Source organism: Entelurus aequoreus, linkage group LG01 (genome assembly GCF_033978785.1).
Source record: "Entelurus aequoreus isolate RoL-2023_Sb linkage group LG01, RoL_Eaeq_v1.1, whole genome shotgun sequence".
NCBI classification, from domain to species: domain Eukaryota; kingdom Metazoa; phylum Chordata; class Actinopteri; order Syngnathiformes; family Syngnathidae; genus Entelurus; species Entelurus aequoreus.
In genome coordinates this window covers 24,225,200-24,248,511 of record NC_084731.1, presented here as the reverse complement: position 1 = coordinate 24,248,511, position 23,312 = coordinate 24,225,200, and the positions used below count along the sequence as shown (strand labels likewise).

Genomic DNA, 23,312 nt, shown 5'->3' with positions numbered 1-23,312 from the left:
AAATTTTAAAAGAAATTCAAAAGACTTTGAAATAAGATTTAAATTTGATTCTACAGATTTTCTAGATTTTCCAGAATAATTTTTTTGAATTTTAATCATAATAAGTTTGAAGAAATATTTCACAAATATTCTTCGTCGAAAAAACAGAAGCTAAAATGAAGAATTAAATTAAAATGTATTTATTATTCTTTACAATAAAAAAAATAAATTTACTTGAACATTGATATAAATTGTCAGGAAAGAAGAGGAATTTAAAAGGTAAAAAGGTATATGTGTTTAAAAATCCTAAAATAATTTTTAAGGTTGTATTTTTTCTCTAAAATTGTCTTTCTGAAAGTTATAAGAAGCAAAGTAAAAAAAATTATGAATTTATTTAAACAAGTGAAGACCAAGTCTTTAAAATATTTTCTTGGATTTTCAAATTCTATTTGAGTTTTGTCTCTCTTAGAATTAAAAATGTCGGGCAAAGCGAGACCAGCTTGCTAGTAAATACATACAATTTAAAAAATAGAGGCAGCTCACTGGTAAGTGCTGCTATTTGAGCTATTTTTAGAACAGGCCGGCGGGCTACTCATCTGGTCCTTACGGGCTACCTGGTGCCCGCGGGCACCGCGTTGGTGACCCCTGCTCTAGTCACACACACACAATTCATACTGTACACGTTCAAATATAGAGTATAAAAAAACCTCAAACCTCTGCCATGACAATGTCCTGACACTTTTTGATGAACTTATTCTCGGCCTTTACAATGGTCTGCAGAAATTTGAGGTACTGGACATGTCGACCGTGTGTCTCAGCACAGTGGACAAAGTGCTGCACAACACGCTCGTTGATTTCACTGCAGAGTTGGAAGTTATTCATGAAAACGTGCTGCATGGTAACAGCCTCTAGAATCTGAGAGAGCAGAAACACTTTTAAGGGAAAATCTAAATGCAATAAAAAAATTTTTTTAAAAACAGGTCCATACATTTTACAGTGCATCCGGAAAGTTTTCACAGCGCCTCACTTTATCCCCATTTTGTTATGTTACAGCCTTATTCCAAAATAATAAATCAATACCTCACAATGTCAAAAGTTCGTATTTTTATTTTGCCAATGTATTACAAATAAAATATAAAAAAATCACATGCACATAAGTATTCACAGCCTTTGCGCAATACTCTGTTGATACACCTTGGCAGCAATTACAGCCTCAATAATTTTTTAATACGATGCCACAAGCTTGGCACACCTATCTTTGGGCAGTTTCACCCATTCATCTTTGCAGCACTCCTCAAGCTCCATCAGATTGGGGGGAAGAGTTGGTTTTCATCCAGGATGTCTCCATACATTGCTGCATTCATCTTAGTCTAGTCAGGGAGGTGACCAAGAACCCGATGATCACTCTGTCAGAGCTACAGCTTTCTGCTATGGAGAGAGAAGAACTTTCAAGAAGGACAACCATCTATGCAGCAGTCCACCAATCAGGTCTGTGCGGTATAGTGATCAGAGGGAAGCCATTTCTTAGTAAAAAGTTTGCAAAAATTCACCTAAAAGACTCTCAGACAATGAGAAATATTTCTCTGGTCTGATTAGACAAAGATTAAACTCTTTGGTATGAATTTTAGGCATCATGTTTGGAGAAAACCAGGCCAATACCATCCCTACATTGGGGATGGTTTTCAGCGGCAGGAACTGGGAGACGAGTCAGGGTAGAGGGAAAGATGAATACAGCAATGTACAGAGACATCCTGGGTGAAAACATACATTTTTCATCCAACTTAGCTAATGGAGCTTGAGAGATGCTGCAAAAAGGAATGGGTAAAGACAAATGGACAACATTGCCCAAAGATAAGTGTGCCAAGCTTGTGGCATCATATTCAAAAATAATATGATGGTCATTATTGGGTATTGTCTGTAGAATTTAAAAGACACATTTTAATTTATTACATTTTGGAATAAGGCTGTAACATAACATGAGGAAAAAGTGAAGCGTTGTGAATACTTTCCAGGAACACTGTATGTAGTATGAGGTATTGATCATTTCTCGCCCTGATTAATGAGGGGGAACTCACCCCTGGGTTAAGAAAGAGGTTGATATGCTTGTGGAGAAGAGCTTGGTTTGGCTGGTTGCCTGCACAGAAGTTCTGAAGAAACTCATGAGCCAGTTTCATAATTTCTTGCATTCGGACATCTTCATCCTGTTAAGGAAAACACAGAATCACACACAGCGTCTATTTTTCTATTAATGTATACAAGCAAAGGATATACAGTCGTCATTAGCTTCAACTATTGCAGCTTCATTATATCACAAATTTTAAAAAAAGGTAAACTTTTTTCCAAACATGTTCTACATAATTTTGGCCTAAATTAAGTCTTAAACATGTCTTTTATGTTTTAAAGTGCAGTATTTGTCTTATTTTCTATCATTTTGTTGTGGTGATTGATAAAGATATTCACTAAGCAGGACTTACGCTTCTGGTTAAACACTGCTAACAACAACAGGCTGCTAATCTTGGCTCTATCTTCATATCTCAATGAAGTTGACCAATTTTTGGCAGAACAACATTTTGATGCACTTCCTTTTCAACTCAAGCCTCATCCATTAGATCTCAACATTGGTGAGCCTTTAATGCAATGATATAAAAAAGTAGGGCTGTCAAATGATTAAAATATTTAATCGCATATAGATATAATTTTTCTTCATTAATTAGTGTACCCTGGCCTAGAAAGATAATTTTCAAGTTTTTATTACCATGCCTGGACAATTAGTTTGTTTTAATAAAATGCTTTTTAAACATTGTGCTCAATACAAAATGGACATAAATATGCTTTTAAAAACAATAAAAAAATGTATCTGCAGTGCGTTAGTGTCTTGCCAGATTTTGCATTTTGTAGAAATAAAAAAATGTATATCCCAGCTGTAGAGGCACTTGCATTCAGAGGAGAGGAGTTACACCATGTTTAGATACCAGTTTTGCACATCAACACAAAATTGTTAGCGCATGTTACCAGGTTAACTTTGACAGCCAGGACTCGTGACTTGGCGCGGCACCTAATGCTAACACTGCTATGAGTTACCAGCAGATGTCCCGGCAATGCTAAGTGGAGATGAACTCTATTGATGGCCATTATCTCCAACATCATCAGCTCCACATAACATTGTTGAGTATTTGGCATGAGCGATGTGGAACACGCAATGCGAACAACACAGAATTCTAACATTCGAAACACATCGTAGTTTCGATTGTCAAGTTGACTAACTTTAGGTGCAACAACATACCCCCGTTGTTTCAGCGCATCGAAGCCCGGTTTTCACTTAAAGGAATTACCCAGAATCTATTTGCACGTAATGGCCGAGCGGCAGCTATAACAGTGGTGCTTGGAGGATCCTCCCGACTACTAGTGAGTACTGTTATCTACAGTACAATGGACTCTAATATATTGGATACAATTTGTGTAAAAGTGACTACCGTATTTTTCGGACTATAAGTCGCAGTTTTTTTTCATCGTTTGGCCGGGGGTGCGACTTATACTCAGGAGCGACTTATGTGTGAAATTATTAACACATTACTGTAAAATATCAAATAATATTATTTAGCTCTATCACGTAAGAGACTAGACGTATAAGATTTCATGGCATTTAGCGATTATGAGTGACAGATTGTTTGGTAAACGTATAGCATGTTCTATATGTTATAGTTATTTAAATGACTCTTACCATAATATGTTACGTTAACATACCAGGCACGTTCTCAGTTTGTTATTTATGCGTCATATAACGTACACTTATTCAGCCTGTTCAATATTCTTTATTTATTTTAAATTGCCTTTCAAATGTCTATTCTTGGTGTTGGGTTTTATCAAATAAATTTCCCCCAAAAATGCGACTTATGCTCCAGTGCGACTTATATATGTTTTTTTCCTTCTTTATTATGCATTTTCGGCCGGTGCGAAAAATACGGTACATGTGTGTTATTTCACGGTTAGAGGGCTCTAATTATGCTAAAAATGTTTTTAGACAGTCGTATAGTGTATTTTTTTATGCTCAAACTACTAAAATATTTGATTTATTATTAATATTCCTACTTCACGAAAATTTGTTCGCCACAGTCCAAGCCTAGAACCAATTGGCCGCGATAAACGAGGGACGAATGTAACATTAAATGACAGAGGCGCTCAAGGCACCTTTTCATAGGGGATCTGCAGAAGTTCAAGCACTACACAATGAGCTCCCATGTTCCTCAGCAGCCTCTGCTGCTGTTTCTTACTCTTCTTCCCTGAGGCACCTTCCTGAACACAGAGCTGACTGAGACGGAGCAGAATCTGTGCAAAAAAAACGCAACAAAACTTACTAACAAGCATAACACAAACATTCAAAAAAGAAATGACTGTGCGTATGAGCACACTACCTCTTTTACGACCCTGTAGTTATAGTTGCTGCTGCTTTCTGTGCTGTTCCTGTCAGAACCAAGGGAATCTCCCTGTCGAGCAGTGAATAAGGAAGTGTATAATTACTACAAAAACAAATGTTGAACTATTTTTTTAAGTCACATTCATGTTTTGTTTGATTGAAGATGTGGTGTAGTGTCTGTCTTTTTTTCCAAGTTCAAGCAGTGCTTCTATTTGTCAGTTTTGACCTATCCAAATACAAACCCGTTTCCATATGAGTTGGGAAATTGTGTTAGATGTAAATATAAACGGAATACAATGATTTGCAAATCCTTTTCAACCCATATTCAATTGAATGCACTACAAAGACAAGATATTTGATGTTCAAACTCATAAACTTTATTTATTTTTTGCAAATAATAATTAACTTAGAATTTCATGGCTGCAACACGTGCCAAAGTAGTTGGGAAAGGGCATGTTCACCACTGTGTTACATGGCCTTTCCTTTTAACAACACTCAGTAAACGTTTGGGAACTGAGGAGACACATTTTTTAAGCTTCTCAGGTGGACTTCTTTCCCATTCTTCTTGACGTACAGCTTAAGTTGTTCAACAGTCCGGGGGTCTCCGTTGTGGTATTTTAGGCTTTATAATGCGGCACACATTTTCAATGGGAGACAGGTCTGGACTACAGGCAGGCCAGTCTAGTACCCGCACTCTTTTACTATGAAGCCACGTTGATGTAACACGTGGCTTGGCATTGTCTTGCTGAAATAAGCAGGGGCGTCCATGGTAACGTTGCTTGGATGGCAACATATGTTCCTCCAAAACCTGTATGTACCTTTCAGCATTAATGGTGCCTTCCCAGATGTGTAAGTTACCCATGTCTTGGGTAACTTACACAGATGCTGGCTTTTCAACTTTGCGCCTGTAACAATCCGGATGGTTCTTTTCCTCTTTGGTCCGGAGGACACGACGTCCACACTTTCCAAAAACAATTTGAAATGTGGACTCGTCAGACCACAGAACATTTTTCCACTTTGTATCAGTCCATCTTAGATGAGCTCAGGCCCAGCGAAGCCGACGGCGTTTCTGGGTGTTGTTGATAAACGGTTTTCGCCTTGCAAAGGAGAGTTTTAACTTGCACTTATAGATGTAGCGACCAACTGTAGTTACTGACAGTGGGTTTCTTAAGTGTTCCTGAGACCATGTGGTGATATCCTTTACACACTGATGTCGCTTGTTGATGCAGTACAGCCCGAGGGATCGAAGGTCACGGGCTTAGCTGCTTACGTGCAGTGATTTCTCCAGATTCTCGGAACCCTTTGATGATATTACGGACTGTAGATGGTGAAATCCCTAAATTCCTTGCAATAGCTGGTTGACAAAGGTTTTTCTTAAACTGTTCAACAATTTGCTCACGCATTTGTTGACAAAGTGGTGACCCTCGCCCCATCCTCGTTTGTGGATGACTGAGCATTTCATGGAATCTACTTTCATACCCAATCATGGCACCCACCTGTTCCCAATTTGCCTGTTCACCTGTGGGATGTTCCAAATAAGTGTTTGATTCCTCAACTTTATCAGTATTTATTGCCACCTTTCCCAACTTCTTTGTCACGTGTTGCTGGCATCAAATTCTAAAGTTAATGATTTGCAAAAAAAAAAGTTTATCAGTTTGAACATCAAATATGTTGTCTTTGTAGCATATTCAACTGAATATGGGTTGAAAATGATTTGCAAATCATTGTATTCCGTTTATATTTACATCTAACACAATTTCCCAACTCATATGGAAACGGGGTTTGTACTATTCAGGTGAGCCTTTGTCGGTACACTAAACATAGCATTATCACCTTAGCTGTCAACTACTTTACCTTATTTTTGTTATCAGACTCTGACGGTCCATCTCCGTCCATACCATCTTCTCCCTGCCTTTTGTAAACCCACAACTCGGACTTCTCCACTATGGATCGTAGTTGGTCAAGGTCTGATTTGATCTGTTTGTAGTTATCAACATCCTGCCTGGTCACAAGGAGCTGGACCTGTTTTTTGATGCATAGGTTTACACGACTCAAACACGTCACAATTTGTCAGTTTTCGCTAATTAAAAAAAGGACAACTTTTCAGTGTCAGAGATGAAGACCTACCTGCTTAAACGCCATGAGGACTTCCTGCCTTTGACTGAAGTGTCGGAAGAGCAAGTGAAGTGCTCCGGACACAAGAGGGGGGTAATCGTGCATGGTCAGGTGTAGAAGGACTCTGAGGAAAGTACGTCCGCCATGTTCATCCAGGTCAAGTGGAGTGTTCTCTTCACTGAAAAAAAGCTTCTTTAATTATCTTACCAGCCTCCTGCTTCAAGCTATTGCTAACATGGCATGTTGAAATATGAATTACCTTCCTCCAAATATTCCTTCAGCCTGTTCCTCGATATTTTCAAAGTCAAGATTTCCTGGAGGATGTCACATTTTAATATTTTAAATCATTTTCAGTAAACTATTAACTTTGTTTTAGGACACAGTGACACACACACTTGGACAAACATCTAAACCCTCCCTTTGCTCTTTGACTGTATTCCTGAAACATTTCACACACTTTCTTTGGTCTTGGTCACATGTCAAAGTAAAGGCACGCAAGTGTTTAAATCAGGGGTCCCCAAACTACGGCCCACGGGCCGTATCCCGCCCCCCAGCGTCCAAAATCCGGCCCGCGGGAAGTCTCAAGTTAAGAAAAAAATTTAAAAAAATTTTAAAAAACTTTTTTTTTTTTTAATTTTTTTTATTTGTCCGTACTAGTCCTTTTTCTACCGTCTCCTAGCCACTCAGGCAAATCATATTGTCTAAAAATGCATTTTACCATCGATAACGTGACATGCAGCAAGTGCACTCTTTATGTCAATTAGTGCGCGAGGAATATATATGTATGAATACATATATATATATATATATACACACATATACATATATACACATATACATATACATGGACATATACATAGATATATATACACACACATATATATATACACATTTACATATACATATATACACACACACATTATAATATAATATAATATAATATACATATATATATATATATATATATATATATATAGCGCGGCCCCCAGCCAAATTGTTTTACCCCAATGCGGGCCCGGAGTCAAAAAGTTTGGGGACCCCTGGTTTAAATGGTCTTAAAAATCGATGCTAAAATAGGTCTACGTCAGTGGTCCGTATTAGATTGCAATAGAAAACCTCCACGCCCCACCCTCTCCAGAAGTATCAGAATTTCTGAAAATATATAACCGCAATTTGTTTTCCAGACACGGTCAAAAATAAACCACATTAAAAGGTACAGTGCTACCTCAACTTACAAGTACCTTAACTCACGAGTAATTTGAGCTGTCTCTCAGCATTTTCATCACTGATTAAAGTAATACTTGGACAAGATTGTGCCGTTTGAGCAATAAAGAGTTAATATATTGTTACACATTGTTTTTGCTTCCTTTATATAAGAAACAAACATACAATTTGATTAGACAGTTGAAGTGCGCATTTGAGTGCCGTTCAGAGATTGACAAAATCCTGCCATCCAACCATCGGAACTTAGAAAATTAGTGAGAAGGAGAAGAAGTGGAAAACCAAATCAGAGAAACGAAATATTAAAAATACATTTATCCATAAAAATATCGAGACGCAGCCAATGCGGAGTTTGACGTGTTTCAATTTATTCTGTCTAGTCTTTACTCAACAAACTGGATGGTCGAGCATTAACTTTGGCACACATACGTCAGATGTTGTCAGGTGACTTCGTCACTCAAACACATCTATGTGCAATATGAACAGCGATTTCTTAGTTGCTACACGGAGACAGTGTTGTCAGATGTCACAAGAGAAAAACGCAACCAGCTTTATGAAAACAAATTGCTTATAATGAACAGATAATAAGCGTAGTTGGCAACACTGAATGGGGAAGCAGCCGTGTGAGACACTGCATTAGATGGGTCCCCAAGTAAATGTACAATAGTACATAAAAGTCCTGTAGTTGTTTGTAGTATATGCTATTACAATGTTTTTCAAACAATATTTCTTATCTATAAGTTTGTTTTTTTCTTTAAAAGGCATGCTACATGTTGAAATGGTGGTGTTTTAAGAGTGCCAAACACGGATTTAATTGATTTTAATTAATTTTTATGGGCGAGGCTGCAGTGAGAGACAAGTGATTTCAGTTACAAGCTTGGTCGTGGAACGCAATGTGCTTGTAAATTGAGGTAAGCCTGTACTGCGATTATGCAACCTTTTTTTCCCCTTCATATTTTCAAACGTGCTGGTGTTAGGGAAGTGTACCATGGTTGGATAGCCCTCCCACTAATCAAACAATCTGGACTTTAGTCTCATACCTGCCATCTGATTGGTGACATTATTGGAAGTAATATTTTCTGCTTGGGGGTTATTCTCATCAAACTCTCTTTTGAAAATACAGAGCAGGCAGGAGATCCTGTAGTCCAGCCGGACATTTAGAATAAACTGAGGTTAAGAGAGAAAAATAAGTTTAAAAACAATTGGTGGTGTTCAAGTTCTCCTCAAACAAACCTTACCTGTAGAATTTCGATGACTTTAAGTTTAGTGTCCATAACCATGATGTCTTCCCTTTCTGGTTCCACCTGGGTTTTAACCACGTTGCCCTCTGGCTGATGAGTTGGTGTGGTGTGCAACAGGCTGCCTCCTCGCAAAACTACCTGGGTCATTAGCTCACCGACTCCATGAATGGACTTCATCACATTACTGCCGGCTACACAAACGCAAATGTCACAATGTAAATAAAACTGAGTGAAGTTTAACGAGGGAGAAGCCAACCTTTGTTTTCCTCGCCCTTCTCAATCTTGTTGATGGGATATACGGTGCTCACGTGGACACAGTCTAAAATGTTCAGTAATATCTTTGTAAGCCTTAAAAGGTCACTGAAGTTGTAGAACCCAAAGTATATGAGGTTCCTTGCCAGGTTCACCACCTACCAAATCATAAAATGTAATAATCATGCTGCATTTGAAAAAATGTGACCACAAAATACCGTAAAATCCGATCTATAAGCCGCTACTTTTTTCCCACGCTTTGAATCTTGCTCTTTATAAAATGCTAATTTATGGCATTTCCGGGTTAACAAGTGTCACATGCGGCCAATAAATTTAGCCTCGCCATATCAGACCGATGAAATTGCCAAACGGGTCACGGTGGAGCAATAAAAATGTTCACATTAAATTAAACGCACAAACACACAATTATTCAGTCAGCCATTTAGCACGTTATTGTCTGACCCTCGTTATGGAGAAGAGACAAACAAATACACACACAATACACAGCCCCAAAGCTAAAGATAATCAAACCGGCCATGGGAAAAGGAAAAACTCGCTGCATAAAACGGAAGTCCACCATCATTAACGAGCGACAAAAGGCCGATTGCCGGAGAACACGACTTCACTGCACTCTCCGGTAGGCTATTGTATGCAGTGTTTTGTCAAATTTGTGAATAAACCAAGGCACCTCTATAATTATTTCATATAGACCTGTGCAGCAAATATATTTGTACAAAACAAAATCATTCTAAAAATTAAGTGGGTGTGGCTTATATTTAGGTGCGCTCTATAGTCCGGACATTACGGTATGTGGATTACAGATGAAGGAATACCTCAAAGGTCAGCTTGTTTTTCTCTCTGTCAGTGAAGGGAATATTTTGTGACACTACCTCTCTCAGATAATTCTCCACAAAATCCATTGTGAGGCAGAATCGCTCCTTAATCTCATCTCTGGTGGTTCCATCATTATCATAACTGGCAAGACAAGAGGAGAGTCACACTTGAAATATAAATCCACATCTTTTGAAGAGTAGTGACTTTCCATTCTAAACGTAATACTTAAGTGAACTCACTCATCAATTGTAATTTGTGTGGGTATCTCAGACCATAGACGGGCGTATTTGACAGGCGTGACCTGCTCCTGAGGGTCACGGTCCACATGCATGTGCAGCATGAGGCGACAGAAAGAGGCCCGCAAATCGAAAGGTAGGTCCTCATCAGACATACAGCGCAGAATCAAGTCCACGTCCAGCTGACCAGAGATCTTGTTGATAGCCAAGTATTGACGATCCAAACACATCCGGGCAAAAAGGTTGAGTTGGCACCTATCAAAACATTTTATTCATGAATTTCACTAGTCAAAACTAAATATACACAAGTTTTATTATTTTTTGTTTCATTCATTTTTCTGACTTGCGTTTCACAATATTCAATCTAGTAAATACATTGCCCAAAACGATTATTTGACACAGTAAATGTTAGTAAGTGTATTTTAAGATACCTGACCTGTAATAACTGACCACTTCCTGGTCCTCCTTCTGGCCCTCCTTTGCATCCTGAGCCAACTCTCGAACGCTCTTACTCCGAATATCTTTAAAATTGTCCTTCCAGAACAGCCACACCTCCTCTTCATCCTCAGCCTCCAGTGGATTCTCTCCATTTGTTGCTACTTCAACCTCGAATCTCGACCAGACTAGTCTAATGCACAAGCACATGCACCCATTGTAAATGTTGCTTTCGATATAAAATCCACATGCAAAAAGAAATGAGGAGGCTAACTTAGTTTCAATGAGGATGTCCGCATTGGTTGGATCGAGCACTGCATTACAGATGAGCTCCTGCGTCACAGGGATGGACTTGTTCATGGACACACAAAGATCCGACAGGTAGTCCAAGAACCTACGAACACATAACAAATATTTGGGATGTAAAGATATGAACATTTCATATCACGATTATTGTGACCAAAATCCTCACAGTTATCATTATCATAGGACTAAATGTGTTGGAACATAAATTTATCTTGAAGATAGACAAATACTTTTCAAGTGTAATATAAACATTGAGAATGTCTGCAACTTGTAGACAACAGAGCTGTCATTGGTGGCGTTTATTTATGTAATTATAATTGCTATTACTTATGATTAATCAAAACAGTAATTTGACAATGAACTCCCAAGTTTGTGCTTTTAAGTATGTGCGATACAAAGTGAGTAAAACATCAAAATGGTGTATATATTTTCACATTTTTGTTTCAATTGTGTGCTATTTGAAGTTAGGATTACAAAGAACACTTGAAGCATTAATAGTAGGGCTGTGAATCTTTGGGTGTCCCACGATTCGATTCAATATCGATTCTTGGGGTCACGATTCGATTCAAAATCGATTTTTTTTCAATTGAACACGATTCTCGATTCAAAAACGGTATTTTCCCGATTCAAAACGATTCTCTATTCATTCAATACATAGGATTTCAGCAGGATCTACCCCAGTCTGCTGACATGCAAGCAGAGTAGTAGATTTTTGTTAAAAGCTTTTATAATTGTAAAGGACAATGTTTTATCAACTGATTGTAATAATGTAAATTTGTTTTACCTATTAAATGAACCAAAAATATGACTTGTTTTATCCTTGTGAAAATATTGGACACAGTGTGTTGTCAAGCTTATGAGATGCGATGCAAGTGTAAGCCACTGTGACACTATTGTTCTTTTTTTTAATTTTTATAAATGTCTAATGATAATGTCAATGAGGGATTTTTAATCACTGCTATGTTGAAATCGTAACTAATATTGATACTGTTGTTGATAATATTTATTTTTGTTACACTACTTTTGGTTTGTTCTGTGTCGTGTTTGTGTCTCCTCTCAATTGTTCTGTTTATTGCAGTTCTGAGTGTTGCTGGGTCGGGTTTGGTTTTGGAATTGGATTGCATTGTTATGGTATTGCTGTGTATTGTTTTGTTGGATTGATTAATTTAAAAAAAAAAAAAAAAAAAGGTTTTCAAATAAATAAAAAATAAAAAAATCGTTTTTTTAATAATGAGAATCGATTCTGAATCGCACGTGAGAATCGCGATTCGAATTCGAATCGTTTTTTCCCCCCACACCCTTAATTAATAGGTAATTCATAAAACCACAAATTAATTTAATGTTATTGAACAAAATAAGCCTCAGAACATTGCATACCTTTCTGAAAAAGTTGCCGCGAATTAAGGCATTTTAATCCGTAACAATCACAAAAAGTGCACACAAAATCTTCGGGGCAATGATTAACCCTCTTGGCTAACCTTGGCTCCCGGTTTTTCCTCACAAGAGTAACAAATGTATCTATCTCGGCAGCAGTGATGTGTTTCTCCAGCAACTTCCTGTTGTTGTGGAGTAGAGCAGTTATTGTGTCTTCTGCAAGCACATCATAGCCTATCTGTTTCTGCATGAAGCGAAATTGCTTGGCGATATATTCCTGTGAAAAGACGACAAAAAAAGGATAATTACCGCATTATAAAAGGGCCAGAAAGTCAGAGTGGAGGGGTTCTGTCCACCTACCTGGTTCTTTCTGTAGTCCTGCTGAGAGTGGCGTAACACTCTGTAACAAAGCCGACAAATATGTCGAAAAGGAGCGTGGCGTTGGTCACCCAGCTCCTCCAGGCGCAGCATGGGACCATCGCCACTGTCTGTGAAGGGTGCTTGGAGAAGTTTGAAGATCTGCGAAAACAGTGGAAAAACTAATTGTTGAAAATAACATTCAAAACTCTTGGATAGGCTTACTGAATATTTAAACTAACCTGCTTGAGGATATTCTGCTCTCTCATGAGTTTTTGTCTTTCTCTGTTGGGTTTGTTTACCATAATCTCCAAAACATCCTGTCCACTGTTAGGGATGTCTACCACAAAGAAGACGAGATCTTCCAGAAGTTTAGTTACAAACCTGAGGTAAACAAATACAACTTACTAATATAGTAAATTAAAGGAGATTGACTATTATATGGAAGTTAATTTGTGCCTTTATAACAAAGCTTTTTTTTTTTTTTTTTTTTAAACTGAATTTACAGTGCAGGCCAAAAGTTTGAACACACCTTCTCATTTCAATGCGTTTTGTTTATTTTCATGACTATTTACATTGTAGATTGTCACTGAAGGCATCAAAACGATGAAACATGTGAAGTGAAACCCATTACACCTCTTGAAGAGAGAATGCCAAGAGTGTGCAAAGCAGTAATCAGAGCAAAGGGTGGCTATTTTGAAGAAACTACAATTTAAAACATGTTTTCAGTTATTTCACCTTTTTTTGTTAAGTACATAACTCCACATGTGTTCATTCATAGTTTTGATGCCTTCAGTGACAATCGACAATGTAAATAGTCATGAAAATAAAGAAAACACATTAAATGAGAATGTGTGTTCAAACTTTTGGCTTGTACTGTATGTAACTGAATTTTTTGCGTTTTAATTTTGTGAACTGAATTGTTTTACATCATCATCATTATGCTGACTATTGAATTTTTTCAAAAGTGTTTTAAAATTCTGTGTATAAAAATTTGGTGTAATAAATTAAATGTAAAAATATTCATTGTATAAAAATTTAGTGCAAAAAATTCAGTGCTGAAAATTTCCATGTTGAAAAATGTGCTGCTTCAAAAAGCAAGAGTCACTTCTGGTAAATTAAGACTGAAGCAATCGAACCAGCCAATGAGGTGTCAAGTTTGAAGTCGCATGACATGGGTCTTGCAAAACAGTATGAAAAAGCAGTTAACTGGGCTACCTTGGCATAATACAACATAATTAACAATTCAATGCGGCCTGCTGGATATTTTCATATCATTTCTATTTCAGTTCTCAAAACTGAAACACAAAAAATTCAGTAACATAAATCCAGTGTATAAAATAAAAATAAAAAAGAGCTTTCGTAAAAAACACAAATTAACCTCCATACTATTAGCAGTTTACCTTCTTTCATTCTGCGTAATGGTACCCTTTTCCAGTTTGCCTGCAATTGAAGCCAGCACTTTACTAGCATCATTTGCAAAGTCTAAATCCCGCACCTCTGCTGGTGGTACTGGTACAATAGCAAAAGCCTCCTTGTCTTCTTTCACTCCTGAGGTTCCAATCTAAAAAGATGTAAATATGCTCAGCCCAACACGCTGATTGATGAGTTACATGACCGACCAAGTTGTTAACTTACTCTTAACATAACAGGCTTCTCCTCCTCTTTGTCAATGGGGTTGTTGGTGCTGTGGACCCATGTGTTGGTGCACAAGTGCTTCAGCCGCACATAAGAACTCCTAAAGAAGCAGCGAAAACAACGATCAATGGCGTGTGCAGAGCATGCACAACTGAATTCTATAAATGTTTCAAAATCATCTTGATATTTGCATTCTCTACAAGAAATTGCGAAGTAGTTACAATCCTCAACAGATCCTCACGTTCTTATAGAGTTGTACGTTATTCCGGTACTGGTATAGTATCGCGGTACTAATGAATCAAAAACGGTACTATACTCTGTTTGAAAAGTAAAGGTTCGCCATAATATTTGTAATTTTTTTACAGGAATGACGGCGCGTCGTCGTCACGTTGTGACATTGCTGGTTTTACCAGCAGAGGAGCATGTTCGGCAGCGCACAATCACGGAGTACTTACAAGCAGACAGCGTGTAGACAGAAAGGGGAGAATGGACGCATTTTGGCTTAAAACCTAACGATAAAGGTGAAGCTATAACACTGAAACGCCCACAGGAAGAGGCACTTTAAAACATGGCTAGCTAGTTAGCGGCTAATGTCCAGCCGCAATCGGCTACTTCTAAATCACTAATCCTTGCCTCCATGGCGACAAATTAAGTACGTTTCTTACAAGTATCATCCCTGCAGGACAAGGAATATATAAACAGGCTTCACTACACACCGTAGGAGGATACGATAGCTCATTGCTGTTACAATGTAAACAAATGCCATGGGTGGATCTACACCTGACATTCACTGTAATGATACCAAGTAGAAGAGCGTATCTAGTCGATACTACTATGATTACATCAATAGTTTTTATTGTCACAAAATCTTTTTTCTTTTTTAAATTCATAAACTCAGGAAATACGTCCCTGGACACATGAGAACTTAAATAGGGACGGCGTGGCGAAGTTGGTAGAGTGGCTGTGCCAGCAATAGGAGTGTTGCTGGTTACTGGGGTTCAATTCCCACCTTCTACCTTCCTAGTCACGTCCGTTGTGTCCTTGGGCAAGACACTTCTCCCTTTGCCTCTGATGGCTGCTGGTTAGCGCCTTGCATGGCAGCTCCCGCCATCAGTGTGTGAATGGGTAAATGTGGAAATACTGTCAAAGCGCTTTGAGTACCTTGAAGGTAGAAAAGCGCTATACAAGTATAACCCATTTATCATTATTTATCATTTAAATTATAACCAATGTATGATCATGTAACTACTTGGATCGATACCCAAATTTGTGGTACAAAACTAATGTAAAGTATCCAAACAACAGAAGAATAAGTGGTTATTACATTTTAACAGAAGTTTAGATAGAACATATCAAAACGGAAAATAACCAGATTTTAACAGTAAATGAACAAGTAGATTAAAAGTCAATTTTTACAGCTTGTCCTTTATAATTTTTTATAAAATAATAGAATGAGAAATGACAATATGTTACAGCATACGTCAGCAGACAAATTAGGAGTCTGTGTTTGCCCACTTACTACTAAAAGACAAGTTGTCTAGTAAGTTCACTATTTTATTTAAGGACAAAATTGTTCTTTGATTGCAATAAGAAACAGATGTTTAATGTACCCTAAGATTTTTTGTTAAAATAAAGCCAATGATGCCATTTTTTTGTGGTCTCCTTTACTTAGAAAAGTAACAAAATACATTTTGGTACATGTACCAAAATATTGGTATCGAGACAACCCTACGTTCTTAGTTACATGTCATAACAGTGAAGCAAAAACCACACTCATGTGGATTCATCCATGACACAAGAAGCAAAGTAACACGTTCCTTTTCAGTGCTGTACAAACTCAAACCAAGATCCCGTTCAGTCCTTTGCAGACTACTTATATAAAGTTTACTCAAACATTCATTAGCGTGCTGTGTTGTTAGCTAATGATAGTGATTTGGATAGCTAACATTTAACGTACGGTATAACCTGTCATAACAACAGGACTACAAATTGTTGCTTTTATGTTTGTACACATGTACACTCTCTTACGTGTGGCAAGACAGCTGTGAGTGACAAGCCTGAACACTAAACAAAAAAACCTCCTACCGACAAACAATTTTTATTCAATATATTAATAACTATAGTAACTTTGAGCAGTTGCACCAGCCCCTTTAACACACTTCATAAGCCCCTTGCCTGAGAATAAGAAGACAGCAGGAAGGATGAAGTTTGCCATATTTAGCGAGTGATCAGACTCTTTTTCATATAATGGCATGTAAATAAATCTAGTGAAAACACTTTGAGATTGTGGCATGCATGAACAATTTGTAGTTCTAAACATTCAAGTTCATTCAATGTGTCACGGCCAAATATGCAAATGTGACGATGGTTTTAGGCACGTATAGACAAGCATTCACACTTGACTGAAGAAATGCATTTTTTGTCAATTTTATTTCCTTCGGAGTTTAAAGGGGAATTGCACTTTTTTTGGAATTTTGCCTGTCGTTCACATATATTATGAGACACAAGAAGACGATGTATTTTTTTTTACGGATTACACTCGTAATAAAAGTCTGCTTACAATGGAGCCAAAGGGAGGTCTTCTTATCTGCCCATAAAGCCCTCTAAAAAAAACTTTTAATAAAGTGCCAACAATACCACATTTACATTTTGTGACCTTAATTGTGTGAATGCTCTAGATCAGGGGTAGGGAACCTATGGCTCTAGAGCCAGATGTGGCTCTTTTGATGACTGCATCTGGCTCTCAGATAAATCCTAGCTGACATTGCTTAACACGATAAGTAATGAATAATGCCGCTGGTCATCACAGTGTTAAAAATAACCACGTATCAACCAGACTACAAAGCCATCAGCAAAACCATTCAGCATTAATGGTAAGAAGTATTTGATTTATTATTGGTTACCTTCAGAATAACAATGTTATTAGAAAGAAAAAGAGACTTATTATACTCTAAAAATGTTGGTCTTACTTAAAAATGCACGCACTTAGTTGTATTCAGAGTTAAAGATTATTATATGGCGCTCACGGAAATACATTTTAAAATATTTGGCTTTCATGGCTCTCTCAGCCAAAAAGGTTCCCGACCCCTGCTCTAGATTCTACACCAAAAAAATAATTTATTATAATTCTGCCGCCAAAGTTTGCAGAGGCCACGGCCCACAGTTTATCAGATCGGAACCGTACAAGTATCAAAACGTTCGACTCGACCGGGAATCGTTAAAATAAAAAATATCCCTAATTATCCAGCATTCCTGGTTTTCCGGGTCATTTTTCCCCATTAAAAATGAATAGGCCATTTTTCAAACTTGTTCAAATTTTTTTTCCCAAATATTTATTTTCACTTCTTGCTGGAAAGCTTTTTCAGACCGCATTTTTCAACCGTTTTTGACTATTCCACTTTCAAAACATGTTTCTTAGTTGGGACAACAATGTCACCCTTTCCCAAAATTTCAGGAATTCCGAAATACACATTCTCCATTCAAACTGTTACTACCTTAGCATTTTTCAATCGATTCCAAAAATTCCAACACCAACCCATCCATGTCATCTAGGACAATTGTGCTAAAATCCATATTTTCAAAAATTCCCGGTTTTCCAGAGACACCCCCGACTGAGTTGCAAATTCGAGTATCAAACAAGTATTAGTAATACTGTTGTTATAAGCCCTAACGCAGACAAACTATTTTTAGCGGCGCATTGTCACAGCTTGTTGCTGCTATGTTGACGTTGTCGGCTGGTGAGCTGCTTCCTCGTCTCGGAGCTTGTGAAAGTTTGTTCTAGATCAGAAATAATGCATCTCACCTTGAGAGTAGAATGATGAGGACATAATCTGATAAACTGGTCGACTTTGGCATCCAATTTAGACCCGGTAAATGTTGACAAAAACCCGAAAATACGCTTGGTTTTACACCCTTTTTTCTTTTCGAGGATTATGAGTCATTCTTCATCTAAATGGGAATATATCAATATCCTATTAGTCAGCATCCAGTGAGAGCAGAAATCGTACAGTAAGTGATGTTTTATAATATTTATTGGCTCTCATGAAGTATTTGCAGTGAGTAATAATCAGTGATGTTGAATGAAAATTGAATGTCATGATACGTTTTTTAAATGCATGCGCCGTTGTATGCTTAAAATGAGCAAAATACATACCGTATTTTTCGGACTATAAGTCGCAGTTTTTTTTCATAGTTTGGCCGGCGGTGCGACTTATACTCGGGAGCGACTTATGTGTGAAATTATTAACACATTACCGTAAAATATCAAACAATATTATTTAGCTCATTCACGTAAGAGACTAGACGTATAAGATTTCATGGGATTTAGCGATTAGGAGTGACAGATTGTTTGGTAAACGTATATCATGCATGTTCTATATGTTATAGTTATTTGAATGACTCTTACCATAATATGTTACGTTAACATACCAGGCACGTTCTCAGTTGGTTATTTATGCCTCATATAACGTACACTTATTCAGCCTGTTGTTCACTATTCTTTATTTATTTTAAATTGCCTTTCAAATGTCTATTCTTGGTGTTGGGTTTTATCAAATACATTTCCCCCAAAAAGGCGACTTATACTCCAGTGCGACTTATATACTGTATGTTTTTTTCCTTCTTTATTATGCATTTTCGGTCGGTGCGACTTATACTCCGGAGCGACTTATACTCCGAAAAATACGGTAAATTATTAATTGTTATTATGAATGTGCCTGTTCTAGATTACATATAAACTTATCCATCAAACCTTGATGGAGATGTTTGGCTGTTTTTTAGAGTGCTTTATAGGCAGAAAATAATGACTCCCATAGCAATCTTTTGATTGCATTTGTTTAATAGTTAGAATGCATAAAAAAATAAAAACATATGTATACTTGTCTTACATAAGGATGGCAAACGATAGGCAAAATTCCCAAAAAAGTACAGTTCCCCTTTCAAATACGCCAAGTACTTTTTCCACTCACAACAGGAATGGTTAAAAAAAACAATGGACTTTTTATTGTGATTAAAAATTTAGTATTGGTCTAAAAAAATTGTCAAAGGTAAGTTGGTAACTGAGAACCTAAAACCTTTGAGTTTGAGGGCCACTTACAAATCACAGATTTCAAATGTTCTGTTGTGATCGTCTTTTGTTCCATAAGTCAGCATTCATAAATCATGTGTACTTATGTATGTCTATTGTCATATGCTAAGTAAACCTGCCATTGTGTGTGTTAGCACTCTGCCTATAGTATAATGCATGGCATTTACATTGTAATAACTCACCACGGAATATCCTAACATTACAAAAAAAATTCCAAATGAACAGGTTAAATTGTCTAAATACAGTATATAAAGAAAACAATACATACACATACAATGATGTGGGTTTATAATAACCTGAAGGAGCAAAGAAACAGCGCCAACAGAGACACACTAAGTTAAGTGTGAGGCATGAATGCTGATTAGCCAGTTATGAGCCCTACAGCATCGTCCTATCTGCACTGAGTCACACCTGAGCCAGCTTGTTGGCTATCTGCACGTGCACCGTGACGTGCAAGGCATTACATAAGTGCTCAGTGTAGCTAACAAGCTAACCTTGGTGTATACCCGTTGTCCCTGGCATTAATTCAAGTTCGAGGAGCCAGGTTATTTAAAGTATGTGAAGTATTATCGACTGTTGGCTGTGCAGCCTGCAGGCACGCACTTGATGACAGACACAATAGTACCTTTTTTTAAATTTTTATAACTGATGTTAGTGTGTGTAAAAATTCAGATTAATTGTAGCTTTTTTCAGTGTCCTAAATAGAGATACATAATTTAGGTATGCATGAAAATGTCAAAAACTGCAATGTTTACGTGATTCATTTAAACATGTCGTCATTATGAGTTGTAAGTGTTCTTCCTTTACCAGCCCTGGATGTAATTCCTGTATGAAGATTTACAGGGAATTTCCCTCATTAAATCACGAGAAAATAAGTAATAATGTTGTTAACAGGGGAACAGCATTGTAGTGACAAACATATTGTTTCCCTAGTTTAGATGTAACAAACACTTTAGATGTGTAAACATTGCAAATATGACTATCCCAATCCATCCAATACAGTATCTACTGAACGTCTCCAACGATGTATTGTTTGGATTCCATAAAACTCTGCTTTACACCAGGGGTCTCAGACATGCGGCCCGCGAGCCAATTGCGGCACGCGAGACGTTAATTTACGGCCCGCACCTTAATATGAAAATGTTATGTTAGTGCGGCCCGCAAGTTTTATATGAATGCCGCTTGACAGCGTCATACTTGCCAACCCTCCCGATTTTTCCGGGAGACTCCCGAATTTTAGGGCAACCATTCTCTCGAATGTCTGCCGATTCTCACCCAAACAACAATATTAAGGGCGTGCCGTGATGGCACTGCCTTTAGCGCCTGTACAAACAGCGTGCCAGCCCAGTCACGTGTTGTATTTGGCTTCTGAACACACACGTAAGTGACTGCAAGGCATACTTGATCAACAGCCACACAGGTCACACTGAGGGTGGCCGTAAAAAAAAGTTTAACACTGTTACAAATATGCGCCACACTGTGAACCCACACTAAACAAGAATGACAAACACATTTCGGGAGAACATCTGCACCATAACACAACATAAACACAACAGAACAAATACCCAGAATCCCATGCAGCCCTAACTTTTCCGGGCTACAATAAACACCCCCGCTACCACCAATATTTGGGGGGGGGGGGGGTTTGGTGGTAGCGGGGGTGTATATTGTAGCCCGGAAGAGATAGGGCTGCAAGGTGTTCTGGGTATTTGTTCTGTTGTGTTTATGTTGTGTTACGGTGCGGATGTTCTCCCGAAATGTTTGTCATTGTTGTTTGGTGTGGGTTCCCAGTGTGGCGCCTGTATGGTTGTTGATCAAGTATGTCTTGCAGTCACTTACGTGTGTCTGCAGAAGCCTCATACAACATGTGACTGGGCCGTTTGTATGGTGAAAAAGCAGACGCGACGACAGGTTGTATAGGACGTTAAAGGAAGTGCCATCACGGCACGCCCTAAATATTGTTGTCCAGGTGAAAATCGGGACAAATTCGGGAGAATGGTTGCCCTGGGAGATTGCCGGAGGGGCACTGAAATTCCGGAGTCTCCCGGAAAAATCGGGAGGGTTGGCAAGTATGTTGCTAGGGCGGGATAGCTATTCAAAGAAGGTGAATTCATTAAAAAGTGCATGTTAGATTTTTTTTTTAAGAAACCTTTTCTTGCGGCCCAGCCTCAACCAGTTTCTGCATCCAGTGGCCCCCAGGTAAATTGACTTTGAGACCCCTGCTTTACACCATCCTGACTGGGTCCATCACTATTAGTGAGTTGACATTTACCAATAAGCGATCACATGAAGGAGCATTTTGTCTCTTTAGACTAGTTTATCTACTGCATTTACTTACAGTACAGTATGTACTATTCACTGACAAAAGCACCCCAAACTATTTGTGTCCGTACAATATGTTTTTCATGTTACAATCGGAAATGCTGGGGTTAAAAAACTAAAATCTATTACAGTGCTAAACATTTTTCCCTTCCAATATTGCAATTGCAAGACGAACATGAATTTGACCTTCGACCTTAGCTACCTGATCACATAATTCACAATACATCTATTTGCACTTCCAAAGTGCATCTTAAAGTTGGAAAAGGAACTGTTACGAGTACAAGATAAGAACATGCATGATAAGAAATAGATTGAGGGACAAATCCTTTGTAGTCCTAAAACTTCAAAGGAACTACTGGACACGGTGGCTTTAGACTGCCAAACAATAAATATTAAATCGGTGAATGCAAGTGAAAAAGTTAAAGCATGTAAAGCAGTCAATTTTTAAAAAATTGCACATTTCTAAAGTTTTTATTTTGTACCTGGGCACCATCGAGTCCCCGCCTCTTAAAGTGGTAGGGTCTAGTTCAAAGATAGAAGAGATGTCCATGCCATCCGGGACTGGCACGAGGGTGTACATGATTTTCTCCTGAGGGGCCCTTAGACGCCCACGTAAAGCTTCATTGTCGGCATCCAGCTGAAAGCAGAAAATGTGAGAGTAACACCTGCCACCATCATGAACTCAAAGTGTAAAAGAATGTTGTTCTTGATAGAAATGACCACATGTGCTCATTTCCACCACAATATCAGATCTGATGGGACACAGTGCCACCCTGTGGTTGAAGGAGGAAGTCCAATGAGACATTATAATCTGGTATTTTAACACACATATGCCCAAATTATTGAAACATACTCCTTTTTTCCAAGCTTTTCTCCACACACTTTTCTTCAGATTCCAACCATAAAACTCCTGACTCTGTGGCCAACATGCTAGCCTTTATAGAGACCAACTTTCATTGAATTGCTTGTGTCACGTGAATTCTTCACAAAAGTGCAAAAAAGCGATGGTCAACCAACCCAAGATGGCTGTCGTGCAGCAAGCAAACTACCTAAATATGCAAGGGGCCTAGATCTTCCTGTACAAAACGGATACGAGCATAAAATCTAATTATAGAATGGAATCTATCCCTATACGTAATCAAAAAAAGATTTGTCGAGTCATATCGAGGACTATCCGAGACATATGGCACTATTTTGTGCTCTAAACAAGCGATTTTCAACCACTGTGCCGCGGCACACTAGTGTGCCATGAGATATTGTCTGGTGTGCCGTGGGAAATTATGCAACTTCATCTAATTGGTCCAAAAAATATTTTTTGCAAATCAATAATCATAATGTGCCGTTGTCTAGTGCCTGTGCTAGGTAGAGCTTGGCAGGGTATTCTTGTAATACTCCACATCAGTAGGTGGCAGCAGGTAGTTCATTGTTTTGTAGAAGTCGGAACGCGTCGAGGATGGTTTGTCGTGATCCCAATATGCAGAGCACAGCGGGAGACAGCGTGC

At 38.1% G+C, this 23,312-nt stretch overlaps 1 protein-coding gene across 10 annotated transcripts in view; it reads right to left on the bottom strand.

Moving 5' to 3' along the window:
• Positions 1-23,312, bottom strand: part of itpr1b (inositol 1,4,5-trisphosphate receptor, type 1b) — a 205,407-nt gene that overhangs the window by 134,145 nt on the left and 47,950 nt on the right. For all 10 annotated transcript variants that reach the window (XM_062046059.1, XM_062046065.1, XM_062046064.1 and 7 more), the window contains exons 13-32: positions 22,293-22,447; positions 14,403-14,502; positions 14,168-14,328; positions 13,007-13,148; positions 12,768-12,926; positions 12,512-12,684; positions 11,002-11,121; positions 10,729-10,920; positions 10,296-10,547; positions 10,056-10,197; positions 9,227-9,380; positions 8,968-9,161; positions 8,770-8,896; positions 6,768-6,822; positions 6,521-6,686; positions 6,248-6,415; positions 4,392-4,463; positions 4,168-4,305; positions 2,055-2,180; positions 694-894 (exon numbers count right to left, since the gene is read on the bottom strand). In XM_062046059.1, the coding sequence (XP_061902043.1) occupies positions 694-894; positions 2,055-2,180; positions 4,168-4,305; positions 4,392-4,463; positions 6,248-6,415; positions 6,521-6,686; positions 6,768-6,822; positions 8,770-8,896; positions 8,968-9,161; positions 9,227-9,380; positions 10,056-10,197; positions 10,296-10,547; positions 10,729-10,920; positions 11,002-11,121; positions 12,512-12,684; positions 12,768-12,926; positions 13,007-13,148; positions 14,168-14,328; positions 14,403-14,502; positions 22,293-22,447 (2,997 nt within the window). The remainder of the gene's footprint in view (positions 1-693; positions 895-2,054; positions 2,181-4,167; positions 4,306-4,391; positions 4,464-6,247; positions 6,416-6,520; positions 6,687-6,767; positions 6,823-8,769; positions 8,897-8,967; positions 9,162-9,226; positions 9,381-10,055; positions 10,198-10,295; positions 10,548-10,728; positions 10,921-11,001; positions 11,122-12,511; positions 12,685-12,767; positions 12,927-13,006; positions 13,149-14,167; positions 14,329-14,402; positions 14,503-22,292; positions 22,448-23,312) is intronic.